General features: G+C 45.3%; 1 protein-coding gene across 2 annotated transcripts in view; it reads right to left on the bottom strand.

Annotated features, from left to right (window-relative positions):
- Window positions 1-4938: 4938 nt before the first annotated feature.
- MPPED2 (metallophosphoesterase domain containing 2) overlaps window positions 4939-22457 on the bottom strand; it is a 164819-nt gene continuing 147300 nt past the window's right edge. For both annotated transcript variants that reach the window (XM_006753939.2, XM_006753938.2), the window contains exons 5-7: window positions 12532-12647; window positions 9344-9457; window positions 4939-6330 (exon numbers count right to left, since the gene is read on the bottom strand). In XM_006753939.2, the coding sequence (XP_006754002.1) occupies window positions 6212-6330; window positions 9344-9457; window positions 12532-12647 (349 nt within the window). In that variant the 3' untranslated portion in view covers window positions 4939-6211. The remainder of the gene's footprint in view (window positions 6331-9343; window positions 9458-12531; window positions 12648-22457) is intronic.

Below are 22457 nucleotides of genomic sequence, written 5' to 3'. Positions count from 1 at the left end.
TGTCACTCCGGATCCAATTCCTAGGTTAGCTGCCCGTGCTTGTCTGAGACTTATACCCACAATCCGCACTTCCCCAAGGTGATGGTCACTCACCTAACTGGAGAAACCTGTGTATCACAGACCCTGACTTCTGTTATTGCTGTCTTGAACTAGTATTTAAATCTCTAATTGCTATTTAGCCTCATATGTTAACATCTTGTTTTCTTCACCAAATTATGTAAACCTTTCTTGGCAAAACCTGGGTCTTACAAATAAAGCTTATTACTAGCACAGCACTGGGCTTATAGTGTTCAGTAAATATTTGTTGATTTTTATCTGTGATTAACTTCTCTCTCACACACCTGGCTATTGTCTGGCAAATGCTGATTAATTCATTGAAAAAGCATTTCTTCAGGCCTAGGTGCTGGGAATGCAGAGACAGAAGACCTGGTCACTGCTCTGACTTCAGGGAGCTCAGGCACACAGCAACAATCAGAACCTGGGGCAGGTGGAAGTATTGTGGGCGGGGAGGGGCGGCAGGTGCTAGGACAGTGCGGGAGGGGCAAGGAGCGTATCAAAGGATGCTGTTCTGGGTATGGGCAGGGGAATTCAGGGAAGGCTTCTAGAAAGTATTAGTCCCTTTAAGATGGTTGTTAACTAAGCATTATAGCTGGTGTGTGAAAGGGCATGTTAGTGAGCCCAAGCATGGAGCACTGGGTTCCAAGTCATTTGCTATTTCAGGAGCTTCTACTGCAAAGCTCAACCTATTGCCAAGGTCAGCCACTAAGGTCAGCACAGAAATGGGCTATGAAATCTCAGGCCCCTCCCCTTGGTAAGCAGGCTCTGAGAGCATTCGGATGCACCTCATGATAACTGTGGCTTCATAAAAATCAAAGCTGATTGATGGGCGCAGGCCCGCTGCCTCCATGTGTTTAGTCTGCCCGTGCTTTTAGTGCCACGGTGGCTGTGCTTCCTAATGGAAAAGCATTTCTCACGTTCACCATTACCCAGATATAGATGCTCTCAGATCTAAAAGGCCACTTACCTCAAGGTCTTTGTCTTGTAAGGCATCCCTAATTCAGGAAGGAAGCGAGGAGTCGAGAAGAACCCACCACAAAAGTTTGTCAGGTAGTTAGAGATAGTTGAGAGAGAGAGGAGAGAGGAGAGAGAGAGAGAGAGAGAGAGAGAGAGAGAGAGAGAGAGAGAGAGAGAGAGAGAGAGGAATTTAAAGAGTTCAATTTATGTTTGGCTTGAGTTTGCAGCTCCATTACCCTGACTCAGTCCAGTTGGAGGAATTCACTTTCTCTAGTGAAGGGCACTCACACAGAAAAATAAGCTAAAGGCTTCTTTTTGCTGTTTTTGTTTTTAAAAAGATATTATGATTGACAATGTAATAAAACCTTCCATTTATTTAATAGCTCAGTGGGCCCAGGACCCTATGGATATTAGCATATCAACTCTGACATCCATTGTGAAGTCGGAATTGTTCCCATTCTATAGGCGTGAAGTCGGAGGCCGAGAGAAGCAAAGCAGCACCTCCAAGGTATCCAGATGGCATCACTAAGGTTTGCAAACAAGCATGCCTGATTCCAGCGCTGGGCGCTCCTACGACACCCAGTGTCTCCCAGACTGGATTTGCACATGCATGTTAAAATACACGACGAAGAGCTGTCCAAGTTCAGTGTTAGACAAGGCAGAAACCATACATCCCTCTCTCTTTCAGGAGGAGGAGCTGGGTGCCCCTCAGAGTTGTTGTAGGTGGACTGGTGGACAGGAACACTCAGAGGTCAGATTCTAAGGTTTCTTTTAAATAATTTGGTTTAATGATAATAATAAGCCACAGATAAGTGGCTTAGTCTCTGTTATAAAATCACATTATGTCTGGCCAAACTGAGCTCTCCATCCAGTTATCCCTGAATGACAAGCTGAAAAGCAGTTCATGATAAACAACGCCCAGGTGGGGCTAATCTCTTTGATTTGCTGTGTGACCACCGTGGTGCCACTGACCCTCTCTGAACTCATGAGCTGCAGAGGCTGACTTCATACGGGCACTGGGAAAAAGGGAGGCTTCTCAGAAAGGCTTTTGAATCAGAGGTGTTCTCTTCTGTGGAAAGACAGGATAGAGACAGAGAGGTAGAGGTGAGATCTTCAAAAGGAAGAGATAGTAGCGTTGAACTTCTGGAAGAGCGAGCATGCATGCAGTGGTCCTGCCACTTCTCTAAGAAGCTGACATGCAGAAACAGCCTGAAGCCGCTTGTGAAACCACCCATTTATTTAGGGTCAGAGAAGCAAAGACTGTCAAGTCCTGGAACCCTCAACACATGGGCCCTCTCCCCACTGCTAAGCAGTGTTCCCAAATGCCTCAGCTCATAGTCAAATTCTCCAAACAAAGTACAACTTAACTCACGCTAGTTTAATAATTCAACAAAATGCGCCGGAAACTTTTAGGGAAGTGAGAGCAGGGCATGAAAATATACTGGGAAACCAAAATAATATATGGATGCAGACTCTGTCGAAGCAGCATTTCCTTGCAGGATAAGGGTTTGGGGAGGGGAGCAGTATTCTGGGCACAGCAAGTGTTTTATCTGCAACTGACAAATCCCAAATCCTCCAAGCTTCTGTTTCTCCCTACTTAGGACCTGGGTCACAGTATTTATTTACTTAAGTGATGGAGATGAAGGCAGGCTTAATGCTGGCCACCTGTCGGAATTAACAGTAACCTGCCTCTTAAAGCGATTTCAGCGACCCCGGACACCCAACAACTTTATAAGACAAAAGGAGACTGGGAGAAAAAGATTCACTATGATGAGATGTCCTGAAGGGGAGAGAGATGCTGAGATCCACGGGTGCCATTTAAAGCAACATGAAAGAAGACAGGTCCCTTCCTATTCAGAGATTAGAAGGGATTTTGCAAACTCTGATACCCAAACTGAAAGGGCAGGTCCTCTTATCTGCCTCTTGCAAATGTCCTTGGGGTTCTTCATATGCTTACGAAGGGAGGTTCAGTATGGTTTCCAAGGAATGCAAACAAACACAATTTCTCAGAAATAGTGCCACTGTGCTCTTAAGGGTTAAGAGTCAACAGACAGGTCCTGCCCGGAGAATCTCGAGGCAGATTGGGGCACCTCATTTAACAAACGCACATGCACCATTCCTGGATCTTGAGCAGTGATCTCCAAATATTAACTCATATTACAAGTTACAACAACTTCACCATCACCCCTGAGACCGTACATACCTGGCCCAAGCAGCAGGGTGCTAGCTGGAGGTGGAGTCAGGACTCGCAGGCACCTGGCTCTAGGCTCTGTGCTCTCAGCCACCGGGCTCTGCTGCAGGCAGAGAGGAGGTGGTTGGCCGTAATGTTATCACAAAGCTATGTTGATAGGAAGTATCCCCAGTGTTCTATCAGCTCTGATTTCTGCTCCAGGGGCAGGGTGATGAAAAGGGCATGAACTACAGAGTCAGACAGACCTGGTTTTGGACCTTCTACTTTCCTAGAGAAAGTTATTCAACTTTTGGAGCCTAAGTTTCCCATCTATAAAGGGAGGCTTAGGTAACCTCCCCCAGGGTTTTGTGAGGATTAGAAACAAAATCTGAGGCCTGCTCAGCCCAGTGCCTGGTAATGGAAAAATAGAAAGTCTGTCAAAACCATTTCTAAGGTTTCCTTGTTCCATGGCCCAGCGGAGACTGCCTCTGGCCTTTGGACAGTCCTTCTGGCCCCGCTGGAAGCAGTTCGTGCCTAGGAAGTGGTGAACCTGGAGCGGCTGAAGGAAGCTCAATTCCTGAGCCTGAAGATTCTGCAGACTGGCTGCTTCCTGCCCCCACACAGTGAAAAGCAATTTTAGTAAGTGCTAAGCTTAATTAGTTTGTGTCCAGACGTGCTTTCAAGGGCTGTGCACGCACACCTGTCATCATGATCCGCGCCCTGTTTCTGGAACGCCTGCTTTTCCAGAAGTCTGAGCCTAGCTCCTTGGTACAGTGACTGGATGAAATATCCGCTCAGTCCACCTCTCACTCCAGCTCCCTAGAAAGGGCCTGAAGTCACACCCTCTTCTGCTGATGGAGCAGGTCAGAGGAGGGTTCACTGCTCACAGAACGTTAGCTACTTCTGTGGTTGGGAACCACCTCCGGGTGGGAAGCTGGGGTGTCTGCTCTGCTGGCTCAGACAGTGTCCACCGCAGGCTCTCAGTGGAACTGAGACAACTATGATGGCCCAAGATGATTCTATGTGAGTCTGAGCTGGACTTCTGGCCTAGAACATTCTTTCTGTTCTGCTGGTATTGAAATCAAGAATTGTTTTCTGGAATTACCCCAAAGAATCTCCAGTGGGTGGGAAGGACGGGAGATGTGTATGAATGCAGCTCCACAGGCACCGGAACATAGACTTTGGGGATCTATTGGCGATTCGAAAACATGTTGCTCCTCTTCAATGGCTCTTCAGAGAAAATAAAAAAAGAGGTAACACTGTTTTCCGTACCCCACTGCCTGCCGCCTCCTGGCTGCTGCAGCATCTTAGTGGCACACATCATTAAAAAGACAGTGAGGGGGAGATGAAAACTGCTCCTGGGGACAAATGGAAATGTGCAGCGGTTACTCTATTACCCCCTGGTTGGCTTTCTCACGACCACTCCCATGCACAGTGGAAGCTCCAGACTTCACTGCATGGCCACTCTGTTCCCACAGAAGTGACAATGGCCAAAGAGAAATCTTCATCCTCTGAAACCTATGGCAAGATAGATGACAGCGTGATGGAAGGAGAGAGTACACTGAGTGCCTTATTGATCCATCTGCCAGCCCGTGAATGGTGGGTAATAAAAATTTATTGAAAATTAGAAAAAAATGTCACCGATTCTAATTCTTTTAAAAGGGGGCACTGATGTTGCATATGAATAACCCTTTCCCCCCTTCCACAGGGCTCAATCACCATCCTCCCACCAGCCAACCCTCCAAGCAGCACAGTTTTAAAAATCTTGCAATTTTATTTGCATATAAAGGCCGCTAGATATAGAATATCACAATAAATTTAAAGAAACAGCTGCTTTCCTAAATTTCATTAACAAGGTAACATAAAATAGAATAAAGCTCAACAGCATTTACAATGGGAAAACAGAAATGACTATTAGCGACAATATTTTGTGCTAGCGAAGATTGCATCGACACACAGTGCAAAATGGGGGGAGGGAGAGGAAGTAAGAAGACAATTCAGGGTATTTAAATATAAAGGACAACTAAGCCTTATTTTCGTTAGCTTCCATTGCATCCATTTAAGTCTATACACGCCTGTAACTGTACCTAGATTTGACTCAAGCTCTTTAAGACCTTGAGTTCTAAGAAAGTGTGTGAGCTCCTCAGCCTCCGGATGCCCTGCTATACAGCATCCCTTGCAGCTCTACCATCCTTGGCAATAGTAAACTCCTAACTTAGTCATAATACACAAAAAATACTTATATATATAAACCCATATTAAAAAGGAGTCTTGCACACTCTGTTTTTTTGTACTGCATGAAATACCTGCTCTTGACAGATTCCATTTCCATATTTTTAAAGCTAAAATAATTTAAAAGCAACAAACAAGGAGACCTTGCATAACCACAGTATAGATCTCACTAGCTAAGCCATCCTTTAAGACGTGGGCTGTTTTCTTCCCTTGACACAACTTTCTTTAGAGTGAGAGTGTGAGGGGAAGTCTATTTCCACGCCGACTTTTGTTGAAAAGATTCCTATAAATCTGGGCCCCATCTGCAGAAAAGAAGCATGACCAAGAAAACAATAATAACAAAACATCAAAAAAAAAAAAAGTAAAACAGTTCAAACAATATTCTTAAACAGTTGTGCAAATCTGGTTGGTTTTTAAAACACTGCCTACCTGTTTTCTTTTTTCTTCCAGCTTAAAGCATATTAAAATAAGACTTTTATCACCTTTTAAAAAGAAAGCTTGGCTGTCCTTTGGCGAACACTAACAATTTACAATGGCGTGGCCTTTGAGAAAACAGAAGTCATTTTACAAATTCACAATGCTCCTCTGATTTCAAATGGATACCCCATTTAAAAATAATAATAATAATAATAAAGAAGCACAACCTTTAGCATCATTTTTGTTGTTGTTGTTCCAGCAATTTACAAAAAGAACTCACAGGATTTGGAAATAAACAAGTCAGAGAATGTAAATTTATAATTAGAAAAATGGCAGTTTATAGACCTTCCCTCACATTCCAGTTGGGCATTCAGAGCTTCAGGAATTCTGTGGGTTTGGAAGGTCAAATATAATTGGAGGGTTGGTCGGTTGAAAGCTGACTGTACACGTTGAGGCATTGATGTAGGTTGTGTAACCGTCGGTCATGATGCCATAACCTGTGGGGAGACAGTGTCACGCTTACTGCCATATACACAAATAATAGTGACTCAATGCAGGGCCATCAGGCAAGGAAAACAAAACAGAACGAAATCTCTGCCAGTGGGAAGTGAGATGAAATTCACTGGAGCCTCCTCAGACATAACTGCTTTCAGAAGCGGCCTCCAGATTTTATTCTACGGTCTTTAAAAGGAGAATTCTCTACTTCAAAGAAAAGTGATTCATTTTTCCTTATTTAAATACTAGATCTGTCAGGGAAAGGGCTGTAAAATGCCTTTACTAGGGAGAATATAAAAAATTTCCCCCCCTCTTTTTAAAATAGGATTTTCATTTCAAAGCCCTATGCTATATAACTGCTGAGTTCTAGGGGACAGAATGAGTAACATAAACTCAGGGACACCCACACCCACACCCCACCAGACTTCCAGACGAATGAAGAAGGAGGGCCTGTTGGGAGAGGAGGCTATGAAAGAATATCTACACTTGCCTCCATGGAAGAAAACAGGAAGTGATCATATCTCACTTGAAGTGTGTGGCTTTGGTCTGAATTCCATTTCATTCAAAAGAGTCAAGTAATCAAAGGTCCAAGTGACTTGGAGAAACATCACATAGGACACTGCTTCCTAAGCTCACCTGGACACCGGCTTAAGCTAAAACACTTCCCATATGCAGTATAGATCCCCTGTGACCTATTGGAAGAAAGCTAAGGCAGTTTCTCTGGGTCTTTGGTAGGTACAAATCCTTTTATGTTTGGCACGCTGAGAGTTTCAGCATGTTTGCCAATTTGCCCATTTCCCTGGATACCTTGTTTGCATAGAGCAGTGGTTCTCAACCTTGGCTGCCCATTAGAATCACCTGGGAATCTTTTTAAAATCCTGATTTCTGGGCCTCATCCCCCGGAAATTCTGTTTCTTTGTTACTAATGTTGTGGCCCCACCCCATAACAAAGAAACAGAATTTCCGGAGGATGAGGCCCAAAAATCAGGATTTTAAAAAGATTCTCAGGTGATTCTAATGGGCAGCCAAGGTTGAGAACCACTGGCTTAGAGCCTCTGCAATGAGGTTTGTAACTCTATGTTGGCATCAGGCTCCACAGCACTAAAAAATATGCCTATGAGAAAATGAAATGACCAGGACTTACAGAAATAACTGAAAAGGGTGTTTTTTTCTCCCCCTGCCAAATTGCTACAATTTCTCCAAGTAAGCCTGTGGAGAGCTTAATGAGGGTCAATGGAAAACTCTCTTAAGAAAAGAAAAGAGGCATTTAAACTGTGCACTGTTTAGTTCTGGGGTCAGAAAGTCTTGTTATCTCTCTCCATCAGGAGGCTGGTATTTGCCCTCTCTCTGCCCTCTTCAGCTGTCTTAAGCGAATAAAATCAAGACAAGTTTATTTGAATATGATCTCTTCCTTTTTAAGTAAGGTTATTATTTTGGGACTTCAGTGGAATTCCTCAATTGTCTGGCTAGTTTAAAGCTAATAAATGATTAAAAAAAAAAGATGAAATGCAAACCCATAGGCATGCTGCAGGAATTCCAACCTGATCATTGCCCCTAGAAATGCTGTTTAGACATGAGCTCCCATTCCCCCAGCCCCATATCATGCATCAAGCCTTAGAGAGGTGGGCTCCTTTTCAGGGAACACAGCTCGGTCAGCGCAGGGTGACACCCACCCTTGGTGAGCTGCACCCCTGCTTTCCATCCTCTCAGCTGGGTCCTATCCTTGGAGCTCGCTTACTGTTTCTGGGCTCAGGAGGTTGATTTCCAATATGCTCTGTATTACCTGTCTACACCAGGATGCCACTGGATTTGTGGGCTTTGAAAAGCAAACATGTTTGTGGGTGTTTTGTTGTGTTTTTTTTTTTTTTGCTTCATCGGGTACACAAACCTAAACACCTCAAATGCAGATTTCTGAATAACTTTAGAGAACAGCTATACACAGGAGATGGAGAGAATATGGTGGTTGCCTACGTACACATACCCACTGCACACAGACATGTGTAACTGGGAGAGACCAGCAGGGGCAGAAAATCGAAGGCCCACGAAAGAGGGCTCAGTTCCCACTGGTTTGCCAAATGGAGGACAGACAAAACCTAGAACTCTGAAGGTCCTTGGAAGACTTTCAGGTTCTGTGAATGTGACTCTAGCTTACTCGGAAAGGCAGAAAGCGGCAACTGGACCAGTTCCCATGTAGGGGAGATTTAATTATTCTGTTTAACCTCAGCCGGAGCTAATAGTGCTAACGATTTCTGAGAAGTCTGAAATGGTTTTCTGAGGTTAGCAAGAAAACGTCTATTTGCAAATGTACTGGTTCCTGCCACTTCTGTTATACAGCTCTCTCTGCATGTCCAAAGTTAGTGTGTGTGTGTGTATTTCAGAGAGGAAGGGAGAGGGTGAGAAATAGAAACATCAGTGAGGAGAGAGAATCACTGATTGGCTGCCTCTTGCATGCCCCCGGCGGGGGATCGAGCCCACAACCCAGGCATGTGCCTTGACCGGGAATTGAACCATGACCTCCTGGTTCATAGGTCCATGCTCAACAACTGAGTCATGCTGGTTAGTTTTTGAAGACTGCCTTGTTTTCCTGAGTTGCTATGAAACACAGTATTTAAAAGTAGGAAGAGGCCATGGGAGTTATTTAGTCTAACAACCTTGAAGAGAAAGGCTGTCTTTTATTACTTCACGGCTGTCCTACTGCAGTGGTTATCAAAAATTCATCATCAGAGCCCCGAAACTCCAGAAGTTGTTTAGGGGAAGTCTGGGTTTTCTATAAGGTGGGCCAGACCTGGTTGCTTCTCTCTACTCTGATTAAAATAGAGCCGCTCCATATAAAATATTTATCAGCTTAGGTGCAGGTGTTCCTCCTAACATTTTATGTGATGAGAGGCTTCCGCGGGTAGAAAGAGTTTGAAAACCACTTCTCCAGTTACTCCCAGGGCAGCCAAGGTCCCCACTGTGGAAGGAGATCATGGGTAATGACACCATATGTCATGAACTCCTTTCTTCTGGTCTTACCTTCGTGAATTCCACCAAACACGTGGAGCTTGGGCCGGACGCGCCTCTGCACTGTGTTTAAGAGCTCCACGCAGCCCACTCTCTGAAGCTCCTTGGGAACCCAGTCTCGAAAACCTAAGGGCAAAATGCAATCAATACTCTTAATTTTCTTTCTTCAGGTAAGGCTTCATTTAGACTTTCAGGAAGCCATAACTCACAGAAGGTTTATTACATTATCTGTAATCCTAGCCTCCCCATTAAAGCTCACAATGGCTTTTAAGGAACTTTTCGCTCGTCACTTTGTCTTCTTTAGGTTCTTGAAAAAAAAATTTTTTTTGGTTTCCTTTTTTTTCCCTTCCTGTTAATTAACTTTTTTTTTTTTCCTGTGAGGGATTTGATTTATTCAGCCATGGGTTTCAAATCTTCTTCATGAGCTCAATGACACTTATTCCTGGCAGCCCCATAATATCTCTTTCTCTCCCAATTCAGTACCTTTCCTTTTTTATTATACGTTAGCAGTTTACTTCCAAGGTAATTCAGAGGAGACCATGTGCGAGGCACTGCCGGCAAACTGGCCACAGGATACCTAGCTCTCTTTAGATACATCAACTCTTAACCCTTTGAGGTTCCTGATGACCAAAGCTTGGGAATGCCAAGTTCCTCCTCCAGCCTCCTTTCTAATGATAGGCAACAATGGTGACCTTGTGGTGGCATGCAGGGAGCCAGGGCTAATTGACTATCTTTATGTAAAAGCCACTTAGTTCTACACTTAATGCAGAAAATCCATAAAAACTGACATCAATTATAGCAAAAGTCAGCTATTTGAATGATTATGATCCACATGCCTCAATAGGAGGGGGCATCAGGAAGGCAGGTGGGATGAAAGGCTAAATCATAATCAATGGGAATCCATTCCGTGCCTCCATTAGGTGATTTCTATTATTTAGAAATGATCCAGCACAAAGAGACAGACAAGTTTATTCCACTTTGGCAAGACTGGGGAAATGAAGATTTAGCATCTCTGTAAAGACATGTTCCTTGGAGTGTGAGCAATGGCCAGAGAGTCTGGGAAGAACATTGGATAAAAGTGGGGGTCCCATAAAAATCCAACCACGGGTTTTAAATCTTGTTAATTAGAGGAAAAAGTCCTTAGTTCACAGCAATTGTCATATTCCCTATTCCTTCGTGGATGTGTTTTTCTTGGAGGGGGTACATATCTCATTTCATATACAATATCCAGAGAAAACATCTTGCTCACAACATAGTAGTAAAGTCCTATGTTGTGGTGGCTTCCCTTCCCAGGAGGGGAAATTTCAAGGTCAACCCTCAACCCCCACTCCCACCTCCCTATCCAGCATTTGCATAAGAATCCCAATCACTATACTTTTATTTTGGAACTCCAGAGCTTACTCGAATCTATGCATAGCCACTCTCTGGACACTTCATTTTTACTATAAAGAGAGAGATGGTAGCCTCCCTTTTAAGGACACCTGAATTCTTAGGAGGCTAGAATTCAGACTCACTGTTATTACCACTTACTTTTGTACCAAAATTAATGACTTGATGAAGTCTGTGGATCACTCCATCTGTCCACAGTTATATTCCGAATAATACTTCAGGCATGTAAATGTTTCTATGCCCAGGATGCCCAAGTCCCTTACAGTAAACAGCCAATGGGGAATCATGCTTGCACCCAACCAGGCTGCTTGGGGAAAGCACCAAGTTGGCTGGGATGCCATCGCTGCAGGATCTCACTGGGTAACTCAGAATATTTCACTAGCAACTTAATGCTGTAATTAGTCTCTACTGTTGCAAAATATGAAAATGAATTAATTATGACTTGATAAAATTGTGCATAAGTAAAATCTTTTAAACCATGGGATGGGATTAATATGGAGGAGGGAAAAAGCATGGGAGTGGTGGTTCTGAAGCATTGAAAACGTCAGAAGTATACAACTCTACAGTCTCCCATCTGCAACAGACCTGGCGCCCTTCTCTTGCTTTTCCAGCACTAAAATGTGCCACCAGCTCATGGCCTGGTTCACCCTTCCGCTGTGTCTTTGTGACACACAGAACACTGTAATGGCGGGAAAGCAGCACTTGGCAGCTGGGAGGTGAAAATATCCACAAAGATTAAATTCCTATTAGGGGATAACTCTTAGACTTTTATTTTGGGGGTTCATAGAGGAAGAAAGTGACATGGGTGACAACCCCAAACCACAGGGAAAAAGTTGGTAAAATCACTTATTTCTGTAGTAAGTGTTCCCCATCCTCCTCTTTCCAAATCAATGTGACCGAGAAAACTTTTCTAGTACACCTACACATTTGCTAAGACGGTATGTGTTTGTTTGTTTGGTTTTTTTTGTTGTTGTTTTTTTTTTTTTACCACAACTTAGAAAGAAAATTATCCTACTAAAAGGGAAGCACCTGAATTTCCGGAGCACTGCTTAGTTTGACAAGGGAGGATCCTGAGTAGATGGGGGGGTCAAGGTGGTAGTCATGTTTGGAAAATCTGTGTGGCTAAGCCAAATCACTCACAAGCTCACGAATAACTAGAGGATTATTACATAAGTCAAATGATCACCTTTTGACCTATAATCTGGGTAACTAAAGGTGGCCTGGAAGCACCCTGGCAATCTACACCTGGATGCAGGCTCCATCTAGGATGAGTATCCTTAAGTAAAATTCAATGTAAGTCCTTATTTAACACCTTAGCTAAAAGAAAAAATGAAAGGATCCTTTTCTCACATAATCAGCACAATGGCAAACTTTAAAAATTTCCCAGGTTATACTATGATATGGAAACAAAAAAAGGAGCTCCTTTAAACAAGTTTCCTTCATTTCACTACCACGCAAAAGCCCTGTGATTGGAAAGTCCCTGTCTTCCTTTCATTCCCCGTCCCCGTACCCCAAAGTGAATACAGTTCTTAAAATAAATTATCAAGCTCAAAAGACTGTGGCGCTCCATACTCATTTTATTCTCCCTGACTTGACTAATTCAAAAAATTTAATTTCAAGAACACCTGTAAGCCCGGCAGAACTGCTGGGTTTAATTATCATACTGGGTTTCTTTAAAGACATCCACACTTTTCTTTTCGTATTCACTTTTTTTTTTAAGAAACATTATTATGGCCCTGAAACATTTATTCATTATGCTTGGGGGGGAAAGGTGTCTCCTACGACAAAAGGAAAACCATCCCTTCACTTACCTAGAGGAGGTCCATGTGTCATGAGAATGTCGATGCCCTCGGGGATGAGGTTCCATTTGTCCAGCAGAGACTGACCTCTGGGTAGGTTAAAGCCCCATCCATTAAACCACGGGGTCCTTTGGGGAGATAATGCACATGGTATCAGGCCAGCAGAGCCTCGTTTCTGCCCAGCGATATTTCCCTCTCGAACATTCCCCCACGGTTTGCATGGCTCTCTTTTCTCTTTCTGATGGTTGGCCCTGGCAGCGGGATGCTTTTTTGTTGTCTGCTTCAAAACCAATCCATCTGAGAGCCAGTGTGGAGCCTGCGAATTGTTCAGCTAGAAACGGGCACGCTAGCCTTTGCAGTGGAGACTTTCCCAGCAGACTTCTATCAAAATCTTAACAATGCTTTGTCTCCCCCCAAACCTCAGAGCTTCCGAAGATGCTCTGCCCAGATCCGAAGCATTCCCACCCTTCCTGTAATGCCTCAGAGCTAAGAAATTCTATCTGTCAGTACCTCTTTTCCCCATCACTGTGGAACTACTTCCCCAGAAAGATGCTCACTGAAGTCCTTGGAGAGAAGGACAAGTGCTCTGAAGGCAGAAACTGCTGTATGTGGGGAACACCTTGGACTGAGAATGCTGGGAAAAACATGGGGGCTCTGAGAGGTGAGAAGGGACACAGTGAACAAAAGGCCAATGTGGAATTTTCTTCCTGATACCAAAGGGAAGGTTTTTGGGGACATCCCTGGTCACTCTGGAAACTACTCTCCTGACAGTGAGTATGAGCAGTTGTCCCCCCCGCCCCCCCGCCCAGGAACTTGTGCTCTAGAAATGAGGGTTTGGGATCAATGCTATGGGGCGGGGGGGTGCATTTTTATCCATCCAATGAGCATTTCTAACTGGAGCTGAAAATGTCTCTACCATTTATCATAACAGGAGAATGACCAATTTTTCTCTACAAATTCCACAGGCTAAATGACATCTGAACAAAGCAGTTCCCAATGCTGTCCTATTCCCAAACATCTAGCTATAACCATTAGTTTTTGAAACGGATTCTTTTGTTCTGTAGGAAAATTCCAATTTGCTACAGTGTACATATAAAAGACAAGTTGGCCAATTTTCTGGTTTAGCCTTTTCTCCTTCAACTTAAGCTGCCTCTTCCATGCCTACTGAAAGAGGTAAACCCTGTGTACAAAGTCACCTGGGCAGTCACAGCTAATAACACAAGGTGCATTCTTATTCAAAGCCAGTCTCGGCCCAGACCAATCAGATTCTCTCAAGACTCTGAACTCAGAAACGCTGACCCACCATTTATTTGGTGGTGGACAAGCGTAGTCAAGGCAACTAAAAGCCATGTGAGAGTCCACGTTAACAGGTAAGAATCTCAGTTCCCTGAGGAGGTTTGAGAAAGTTCCAGAGATAAGAGACTGTGTAGCCCCAGTGAGAAAAAGAGAAACCAAGTAAGTATCTGACTTGGTTCCTAACTGCTTTCCAAGTTCCTAAGCCATCCTCAGGAAGTTTACTTGTGATAACAATAGTAATACAATAACAATAATTAGAATAATAGTTATTAAAGCTACTATTTATTGAATGTTTATGTCAAGGTACTATTCTAAGGACTTTATTTAACAAGCTCATGATGTGGGTACTATGATTAACTCCATTTTTCAGATGAGAAAACTGAGGCCCAGAGATTTCAAGTAAACACAACCATAAACCCAAGCAGACTAGTTCCAAAACCCATGCTCTTAACCACCATGCAATTCCTCTTTATATACTACCTGAATTAACTTACAACTTTCTGGCTCTGTACTCTTTCAAGGTTGAGTGTTTTGTTGCTTGAAGCTAAATGTACTCTTAACTAGAATAATATATCTATGGCATGGTTCTGAATTCCAGCAATAAGATGGTGAAATGGACAGCAGTAAGATGGTGCAGTGGACACCAGTGGTTTTTCCTGTTCAGCTCTTTCCTCTTTCTTTTGGTAACAGCATCCGAATTGCCTGGGAACTGTCTTAGCCACCACACAGATAACCTGGGCTTGAAAATCAAACCACCGCAAAGAAAGCCAAGAAACAGAACTCCTTGATGACTCTGCTGGACATGGGGATCCAGCTGCGCCTGAAGCCAATTGCCAATCGCCAGTCACATGTTACTCCCAAGTGCATAAGCCAGAAACCACCCCCCCCACTTTTTTTAAATCAGCTTGAGTTAGATCCTGCTTCTTGCATCCAAAAGAATCCTAATATGTACTACATTTAATGTAGAAATGACCTATGTGCCTACAATAGGCAATGATCTCTCCCCACCCCCAAGATGTTTACGCTCCAATTCTTGGAACCTGAAAATATGCTACCTTACATGGCAAAGGGGAATGAAGGTTGCCATGGAGTTCAGGAGCTAATCAGCTGACCCTAAGTGAGGGCGATTATCCTGGGTTACTAGGAGGCCTGGTGTAGCCACAAGGTTCCCTGAAAGAGGAAGAGGGAAACAGGAGGAGATTGAGGGATGCAGGTAAGAAGGACTCAACCTGCTGTTGCCGGCTTTGAGGCTGGAGGAAGAGGAGCACCAGCCAAGGAATGTGGGCAGCCTCTAGGAGCTGGAAAAGAAAAGGAATTCTCCCACGGAGCCTCCAGAAAGGAACACAACCCTGCTGACGCCTAGATTTCAGCCTAGCGAGACCGTGTCAGACCCCTGACCTACAGATGGTAAGGTAATAAATATGTGTTGGTTTAAGCCACTACATTTGTGGTGATGTGTTACAGCAACAATAGAAAATGAATGCAGTATCTAAAATGTCTGAGCTGGCTATACAGTTCAGGGACTGTGAGTGGCCCTGGCCTCACATGCTACACAGCATACGTTTAATCAAGGCAGCCCTTCCACCGGCACACGGTCTCGCTCAGTTAGTTACAAAGCAGACGGTTTCCTCAGAGAAGGCAGTGCTGGCTTTCTTACACAATCTGCCAGGGAGGCACCGGGCGTCGCAGGCATGTGGACGATGCCAGGGAGATCCTTCCAGAGCTCGAGTAGTCCGTCCCGTTCTCTCTTGTCTTCTAGGCCTCCCTGCCTTCAGAATCTGACACATTTTATTAGGGTCTAAAACAGAGCTTTCCCAGTGTGAGATGCCCATCCTTCCCCTGCATTTTACAATGACCCTTTTCCATGATTTGCCTTAAAAGTAAAAAGAAAAAGGAAAAGAAAAAAAGGCAAGTTCAGAACCCAAGGAAAACTCCAGTGAGCATTTTGGCCCATGAGAGAGAAAAATAAGCAAAAACATCTGTTTTCCTAGATTTTTGAAAACAAGCGTCTGCATCTATGGTTCCTGCCTGAATGGCAAATAAAGAAGGGCTTGAAAGAGCCCCGAGCACACCCAAGTCGCTGGTACAATGAGGGGCTCTGACTTCGCTGCCAGGGCCTGACTGCGGGCAGCCTCCAACCCCCACGACATCCCAGGGGCTTCCAGCCTCAAAGAAATAGGACTTCATTTTTTCAGTCTTTCCCGTTTTCTCGCACAGAATTTTCTTCTTAGAAACCCACAGCCCTATTCCCCCAGGAAAGGCTCAGTTTTACAACGGCACTGCCAAAGATTAAGACAGGCCCGTGGTCTACAGACGCCCCACATTTCATTTGGCAAATGTTAAGCTTGTGACAAAATCCAGAAGTTCCCGAGTTAAGGGGACACTTCAGAAATGCCTGGCTTTTATTTGGACTCAAACCTTGCATGTGTATGAGAGCAACAGAGAGTTAAGTTGTAGGAAAGGGAACATTTATCAAGGCCCTGATATGCTTTCCATAGAGGTTGTGCCTAGACTATTAAATTTGATTTCTCACGACAATCCTTGAGCTAGGTATTATCAACTTTATTTTTAGATGGAAGAAAAAAAGCTGACGATTAGTAATGTCATGTAACTTGCAAGCTCGGATTTAAACCCAGATCTACTAGCTCAAAAGCCTGTGCTTTTCCCTTGCACAACGCTGAAATAAAACCATGTAGCCCAATTCCAGTTAGGATATCACTCGCGTAAAGTAAAAACAGGGCTGCTTCATACAGTCTCTCAGGCTGTGCCCTGTACAACCCCGGAAGGTGCCTGGCATCGTAAAACAAAGTGTGACTTCAGCAATGTTGCTATGGCTTTTCTGGGGTGTTTTTTTGTTCCTCTAGATCAGGGGTGGGGAACCTTTTTACTGCTAAGGGCCATTTGGATACTTATAACATCATTTAAGGGCCATACAAAATTATCAACTTAAAAATTAGGCTGCTATATTTGGTCAAATGTTTAAGTAATTCACCCTAACGCTTTAGCAAATATACAGCCCTTGGGCCGGACATTCCCCACCCTTGCTCGAGATAGATCCTTCAGGGAAGGCCTTTTTCACAAGACAGTGGCCAGGCGATGGGAAAAGCAGACCAGGGATGGGTCCCAGAGTTATCCCAGCCTGGCGCAATAAATGGGGCAGACAGAAGTGGGGAGACCCGTGTGCTAATTCTCATTCTGGCATCAATTCACTAAGTCAAGTGGACCTTAAATAAGAGAAGGATCCCCTGTGGTCCCGTTTCCACTTCTGAAACAAGAATGAGTGGGTGGGTTTGATTACTGGTTGTCAGGATTGCTTTTAGGATTACAGACATCCTTTGCAGAAGCCTGTACCCAAAGCGGGTACCAGCAGGGGCGCTCCTGCTGCGGGACTGGGAAGGAGCTCTGGACCTGCTGGCTCACTCAGCCCCTCCTCCTTCTGACTGACACCTCTGAGCACACCTGGGAAAGCCTGGCCCTTCATGATCTGCCTAGGAGCCCAAATCCTAACAGTCTAGAATTCTGTGCAGACCATCAGTGTTCCGAGTAAATGCTGTGAATCGTTCAATGAATTTTCTAAATTGCCTGTATGGGACTGAGTCCAGTGTGGGAGAACTAACTACATAACTACCCAGAGTAGAGACAGAATGTGTCAGCATCAACGAAGGATGCTTTATGCAGTTGCGTTTCCACCCATGACACCTCAGCAGTGAGCCCATCGGGGGTTCCCTGGCAAACATGTGCTGCAGTCGCATCGCAGTCAACCTCCAGCGCCCCACAGTGGGTTTTGTTCTGTAGTGATGATGGGGTCAGGGGAAAAGGAGGAGGGAGGAATCCAAGGGAACAATGTCTGTTGCCTCAGCCAAGGACTTAATAATTAGCGGTGACTAACAAATACCACATGGGAACCAACTTGTAAGAAAATGTCCCACAAAGCACCCCTTTTGCCAGTGGGCCAGTTGGAGCTCACAACCTATCCCCTCATAGAGAGGGATGAGAAAACCCTGGAAGAAAGGGAAACTCGGCAGCTGCCTGAAGCTATTGGACGGAAGAGTCGGATGGATGGAAGCCAGGGGTGCTTTCAAGGTGCCCTCCTTCTTGCTCTCGGAATTAGAGGCACTTGGCCTCTCCCCACTGAAAGTCAGGAGCAGGCGCTGAGGGAGTTCGCCGAGGCAGAACTTGTTTCCAACAATGTCAATACAAAACAGGTTTTCTGGGAGGAAGCAGGTGGAGATGAAATCGCAGCAAAGGTCATCTGTGTTTGCAGTACACAGCGCTGTGGGCAGCAGGGAGGTGCCGGACCATAAATCCTAGGCTTGGACAGGTGAATGGCTGTTTACTCCCCCGCCAACTTCAGTGGGGGCTGGGCACACTCCAGGAAAGCGAGTGGTCGCTCAGCTCAGGTGGGCTGCTCGGGTTCAGCCCTGGTGTTACCAGTGCCAACCACTTCTCCAGGGACTGAGGGGTCCAGGGCAGGCTATAGCACAGAGACCTGGGACTCCTGCTCAGACAGCCTCTGGGGTGCCTCCAGCAGAGATGAGGACTTGGAAGCCCCAGGGGGCTCCACTGGAATTCTGCCTGGCAGCTGTGAAGGAGAAGATGCAAGGGCTCACCTACCAGACCTAAGAGCTGGTGTTCTGAGCATATCACTTAGAGGTATGAGATCCAGAGGGTTCTGTAAAAGTGAGCCACTCTTGTTTTGGAGACAGTGGGTCTGAGCATGGATCATGGAGTCCAAAGACCCATGTTCAAGTCCCACATGTGCTACTTACTGCCTTCTCTGAGCCTCTGTCACTCATCTTTCTAATAGGAGCAGACTATCTGCCTATGTGGATAAAGTGAGACACTTTAATGTAAAACTCTTGGCAGAGTATTGGCACAAAGCACTAATGTGCAGCTTTTAATTTGCATACGATATATATTAGCAGTATGATGGCAGGTATACACCTATACACGCACACACGCACACACGCACACACACATGAGTTGCTCATGTTGCTTTTTCCTCTCTACAATTTCCCAAGCTATGGCTCATCAAATCAGAGACAATCCAGCTCCAGACTTTTGAAAAGTCCCCAATGAATAGGCAAGCATTACTAGATGGCTAGATAGAGCCTGATTTCCTCCGGCTGATTACTTATTAAACGGCACTTCCTCAGTTCACTTCTGAGTGGAAGTTTTTCAGAAAGGCACTCCCTCGCTCGCTGCCTGGCTCAGTCTTGCATAGACAATCCCGTGGAATGTGCGAGCACAGGGCAAAACGGTTAGTCAAGGCTGCTTAGCCGCTAGTACAGGTGGTTAGATTTTGACCGGATCTTAAATGGGGGAAGTTCAAGGAAGGAGGTTACTTCGGGTCCTCGGAATATTTATAATAGAGGGGTCGGAGAGGTTCCCTAGAGGAACTGACACGCCACTTATTAATGACATCACCGCCGCCTGGCACCTCCACTAAGCAAAACCCAGGATCTGGGAGCCGGTTAGTCCCCATGTACACTTTCTTTTCTAAATGGTGGCGTTTCAAATACCTTCTCCATGTCTGGCATTCCCAGCTGCTGTGCCAGAGGCCCATCTCTGCGGGCACAATACACCAGGTCCAAGAGGAGCTAATTTAACCACCGCTGGTTAGAATCACTCCGCACTTCATGGCGCCTCTCACATGCCATGGGGCTGTCATGATAATTCTTGATCTCTAGCTCACCTGACAGCTTAGCCCTCCCCTGGCTGCACAGCCTCCCATCCGTTAGAAAGCTCAGCTTCCCCGGCACCAGATGTGTCGTCCTGAATATCCGATGAAAGGCAGACACCTGGCCCGCTCCCCTCCTCGCTTCTTTCCTCTGCTTGCTCTGGAGAGCCAGCCTTCCCCACCTCAGGTCCCTCCACTCGGCAGCCTGGAAGTTACTTACTTTCCCACGCAACTGGAGAGATGCCTTGCATTAGCCCACGGAGGGACTTTGCACCTTGTGCAGCAACAAAGCGACAGAGAGAGAGAGAGAAAGAGAGAGAGGGAGAGAGAGAGAGAGAGGACACTTAACTTCAGGGTGAGATTTACGCTCCTGTGCAGCTGCCTGGCCCAAACCTCGGAGGCTCAGCGGCCACCGAAGGCAGTGCCGGCTTCTCTTCGCTCTCACTCTGTAACTTGGTCTTTGTAACGAGGGCCTTGGGATGAAAAGAGATACTGTTTTGATAAAGGGCAGGCCTGGGTGAGTAATGTGGTCCGCATGCCGGGACAGGACAGGAGTAATCATACCCGAGATAGTCACCTGAGGCCCATGAGCCCTGAGCGGGGTCTTCATAAACCGAGGCGGCCCGCACTCCGGCCTTTACAAACATGCCGACGGGGTCCCCTTTGTGTGACTAATAAGGAACAAGTGTCAGAATTAAGCCTCTGTTGCCCATTTTCCGTCCCTCTTCCCTCTCCTGGAAAGGAGATGATGTCAGCAGAGTTTGCCTCAGGAACCAACGGGGAAAATCACTGTGACCTGTTTTTGAACTTGGTGTACCCTGAATTATTAAAAATCACAGCGCCCGCCCGGCCCTCCCAAGCATACCTGCCTTTAATCTTATAAACAAGTTCATAGCAGGAAGAGGAAGGTTTTCAGTCCATTTCCTTCCCACAGGGATGGGAGGGAGACCGTGCCCATCCATTACACGGCAGGGCAGGGGACAGACACGCAGGACTTCTGCCTGGGCGGGCAGGTGAAGCCAGTGTCACACATGCCTTGGTGCTTCCAGAGGTGTGTCTCTGGGCTGAGGAACCCAGGGGACCAGTGCCAGGGTGCCTGGCCAGAGGGTGGGCTCTGACGCAGCAGCTCCCAAATGGAAGGATATTGACATCTAAGCCCCAGCTGGGAGAATTCCTCAAACAGGACATCACAGCATCATCATACCTTCATCCGGGTTTCACAGAAAAGAGGCGGCTCAGTGGATGGCGAGAAGCAGAAACAGAAGAGCAGCATTCACCGTCTCCCTTTGTGTTTGCAATCATTTTGTACCATGGTCTAATATATATAACCTAAAACTTAACATTCTAACCATTTTTAAATGTATAATTCAGTGGCATTAAGTACACTCACAACATTGTGCAACCACCCCCACCATCCCAAACAGAAGCTCTGTGCCCATTAAACAGTAGCTCCCCATCACGCTCTGCCCACAGCCCCTGGCAACCAGCATCCTACATTCTGTCTCAGTGTGACTATGCTGGGCACCTCATCTAAGTGGAGCCATGCAACATTTGTTCTTTGGTATCTGGCTCATTTTCCCCTAGCATAATGTGTTCAAGACTCACCCAGGCTGCTGCATGGATAATGCTCGAAATTCATTCCTTTTTATGAATGAATAGGATTCCTCTGCATGGGTATACAGCATTCATTTTCTCAACTAAGGGTTCTGAAGGTCTAGGATGCGCCAGGCACTAAGGTAGACACGGATGCTAAGTCTGAGTCCTTTTCTTCACGAAGTGTGCAGTTCCTGGGTTGAGAGCCCAGTGAGGATGGGCTCGGGGTGGTATTTGAGTTGAACTAAGTTCCCAAGATAAACCCACAGCTCACCACATCATAGGTAAAGTTGCCCTGGACAGACTCTTTAAACTCTGGCCTTTACTTCCAAGTAACCTCATTTCAGAGTAACTTGGGGAACATCTGAATGACCTGAGAATTCATCCAGCAATTTCAAGTACAGACTGTCCCCCAGGTCAGGAGCTGACAAGTAGCATATTTGGCAGGACTTCTCTCATTTCCTCATGCACACACGTTCATAAGGCTCTTCAACTGAAACCAGGACCACAGAACACAAAACCACATCCTAGTAAGAGATGGAGCCTGGGGGGCAGCGTGTGTCACACACCTGGCTGGCTCCGAAGCATAGGACAAAGAGGACAGTGGAGGAGGTGGGAAGGTTGCCAAGTACTCAGGCAACTCAGCAGAGAGCACCTGCAGCTGCCTCACCCCCCTTCCCCACCCCGGAGACATGTCACAGAAACGTAGCAGGTAGAGAGTGTTTTTCTAACTTAAATTTCCCAAAAGAAATCTAAGAGAAATCAAAAGAGAGAGAGAGAGAGAGAGAGAGAGAGAGAGAGAAGGTGAGTTCAGGATTAGCTAGATTTTGTCTTTACAAAGCTAACCCTTAAAAATTGATGGACAGATGAAATCTCTATTCCCCAATGGAGAACAATACATTTTATTATGTGTAACTTAGTTTAGAATGTGTGAGTGTGTGTGTGTGTGTGCGTGTGTGTGTGTGTGTTGTCACATACTTTTACATCATTAATGCTGGCTTCCTTTTATACTATTTCATATTCTAGGGCCCCAGACAGATATAGCTGGGGAGGATTATGCTGCTAAGAAAGTTTGCCACTTGGAAAATAGATCCAAAGAGAATAAGTGATAAGTGGACAATAAAATACTATGTAGCCATTAATTAAACATAATAAGGCAGCCTGGAATCTCAGTGACTTCAGTCTGCTTCACTACTGTGTCCCTGGCACCGGGCACAGAACAGACACTTAAGGATTTGAGCTGACCTGAGTTAAGAATGAATGTTCATGAAGAGTTTATAACTTACATGCAGATATGTGTATTCTTGGATGGTCAATGGAAAAGCAAAGTATCAATTTGCTTTTCAGTATGAATTCAAGTCTGCAAAAA

This window comes from Myotis davidii, unplaced genomic scaffold (genome assembly GCF_000327345.1).
Source record: "Myotis davidii unplaced genomic scaffold, ASM32734v1 scaffold330, whole genome shotgun sequence".
In the NCBI taxonomy this organism is placed as follows: Eukaryota; Metazoa; Chordata; class Mammalia; order Chiroptera; family Vespertilionidae; genus Myotis; species Myotis davidii.
This window is presented reverse-complemented; position numbering and strand designations above follow the sequence as displayed.